Genomic DNA, 2,642 nt, shown 5'->3' on the forward strand with positions numbered 1-2,642 from the left:
CCCCAGGCCAGCCCCCTCCTCCTACTTCCCAGTGACATCTTCCTCAAGGGCCCCCATCAACGGGCCCCTGAGCCCAGCTCCTCTGTGCTACCAGAGGGACTGCCCAGGGCCTGCAGCCAGGCCTCCACCAGGGGCTAACATCCCACAGCACAGGGCAGATTTGGGCTGTGCTGTTATCACACCAATAAGAGAATGCACGTCTGGTGCCTGAGCTCCATCTGCCACCGGCCAGGAACAGAGATGTAGAGGAGAAGTTGCCCAAGGCCTGGGAGGCAAACCACTGGGGGCTTTAACACCAGTAATTCAGCGCTAGAAGTGGGTATCAAGAGATGTGCTCTCAGTGGACGAGCCCACAGGTGGATGGTTAGCCATGTGACCGGCTGCCAGACAAACTCTTGCCTGTTCCACTGGGCCTTCACCTGGCCACCCATGCAGAACCAGGCAGTGCCAGGTGGGGCGGGCTGCAGAGGGTCAGGGCTGTCCAGGGGATGGCAGGACCAGGTCCCACTGGGCAGGAGGCTCAAGGGAGCTCAGAGTCAGGGGGCCGCTCCCCTGTCAGAGAGGTCCTTTTACCTGTCCCCACTCTGCCCAGTGACCTGCCTGTCTCTCAGCCTCCTTGGCAAGATGAGGAGATACCCTGTGAGTAATTTTTTTTTCCAAGTTTCACTGATTTTGAGTACTAAAAAGTGATGAATAAGTCTGTGGTTTGCTATGGAGGTTCCATGTCAGATAAAGATTCTTCCGAAGCCCGCCCGCCACACCCCCGCTCGCCCGTGGCATGGGTGTGCTGCATAAAAGACGGCGGCTGTCTCAGACACTTCATAACACCACGAAGGACCCGGACAAGACAGAATCCATCCTGCCAGCCCAAACATGAGCAGCCTCCCCATCCTGTATCGGCTCCTGTTCCTGTTCGCACTCCATGCCCCTCAAGCACAAGGGACACCGGTCACGACACCAGGAACTCAACGATACTATGGCAACCTGATCCAGGAAATTGTAAATGAGCTAGACAAGCTACCTGTGGCTTCAGAAGTGAGTAGCTGGGATAAGGTTGGCAAGGGGCAGGGAAGGGTTGGCAGGTGCCTCAGGCCAACAGGACTCATGGGCTCTCTCCCTCTGCCCCTACAGGTCTTCTTGAACTCAAACGAGAAGAGGAGGCTGATGGTAAGAGTTCAGCCCCATACATTGGTGCACTTGGGTGGGTCCCCATTCACCTCCTGCCTGGGTGACCTCAGGCATGTCACTCCACCTTGACTAACTTCGGTGATTTCATCTGTAAATAGGGTTAACAGCACCTATCTCAGTGGGGTTGTTGTGAGGATTAAATGCACACTGTGTGTCAAGTTCCCAGACCAGTGTCTGGTGCTTAGCAGCTGCTCAATACATTTCCCCAGTCATGGCTATAATAATGAAAATGATTTTTTTTAAATTACAAAATGAAAAGGCAGTTCTAGGTGAACAATATCAAAGGCCTTAAGCTCAGTTTTCAGTGGAGCATCCTCTGGGCTGGCAGACTAAAATTTCCCTCAGGATCATGCTTGCTTCCCTCCTCTTCCTTGAATAATTGTCATATTTTCAATTCTGATCAGCCCTAGTTATCATCATTTATAGTTATTTTTCCTAAAGTGGTTATCTCACCTTTGCTTGCATGGCATTATCTGGGTCAAACAAGAGGTGGAATCTCTCCTGAGTTTACCGGCCATTTGTATTCCCCCTCTCTTAGGCACTCACACTTCACACACTGCACCCGTTTCCATGTTGGGGCCTCTGTGACTGTCTTCCTGATTTCTATGAGCCCTTAATTCAGTCAAGGCCTCTTGCTGCAAATATTTCCCTTGGCCAACCCTTTGCCTTTTTAGAGCCTGTTTTGGGAAATTTTTTCTCCCCAAGTGCAGAAAGATCCACCCAGGCTCTTCATGCCGCTCACAGGAGCCAGGGGCTAGGGATGTGGGTGACATAAGGCTTGCCTGGGGTGTGCACTCACCTCTAGGCCTGTGCCCTTCGGAGCCGTTCAGGGACGCACCTGGGGCAAGAAGGGGACAAGGAGGGGATTGTCCAGGGATGTCCCTGAAAGCAGGCTTTGACAACTGTGGGGATGACTTCAGCCCAGCCATGGGAAGGACACTCTCCAACCTTTCCCCGCTTACATGAATTCTCTGTCCCCTTAGAAAACAAGCCTCCGGAAGCCAAACCTGGAAGAATTCCTGACATTTGCCACAGATTCCCTTGGAGAGGATTCGAAAATCACGAAAAATCTTAAGGTATGTGAAGCTGTCAAGGGTTTTGGGATCCCTGCCTTGGCCCTGCCCTGACTCTGGGGAGGAGGGTAGCAGGTCCTGCTCCTTTTCCAGGCAAGTCTCTGCTTCGGTCTCTTCCCACAGGAAATCCAGCCAATCCTGCCCACAACCATGTCCACGGTAAGTTGCCCCCTAGATGTCCCTGTAGGTGATGCCCTCAGCCATGACCTGACCCCAGCCTGTCATCCACCTTCCAACCTGGCTCCATCTAATGCCACCTTCTTGGTTTCTTCACAGGAAGAGCCAATCCTTATTGAGCAGGATAACTTGGGTGATTTCCAGGTGAAACTGAAGGAATATCTGTCTGCCATTAGAGACTCTCTGAATTCTAAGAACACATAG

General features: G+C 52.4%; 1 protein-coding gene across 1 annotated transcript; it reads left to right on the plus strand.

Moving 5' to 3' along the window:
- Nucleotides 1–873: 873 nt before the first annotated feature.
- On the plus strand, nucleotides 874–2,642 carry IL3 (interleukin 3). The gene is made up of 5 exons (XM_007120133.1): nucleotides 874–1,035; nucleotides 1,132–1,167; nucleotides 2,172–2,264; nucleotides 2,385–2,420; nucleotides 2,538–2,642. The coding sequence occupies exons 1-5, from the start codon at nucleotides 874–876 to the stop codon at nucleotides 2,640–2,642; spliced, it is 432 nt and encodes a 143-aa protein (XP_007120195.1).

The sequence above is a fragment of the Physeter macrocephalus genome, chromosome 8 (assembly GCF_002837175.3).
Source record: "Physeter macrocephalus isolate SW-GA chromosome 8, ASM283717v5, whole genome shotgun sequence".
Classification (NCBI taxonomy): Eukaryota; Metazoa; Chordata; class Mammalia; order Artiodactyla; family Physeteridae; genus Physeter; species Physeter macrocephalus.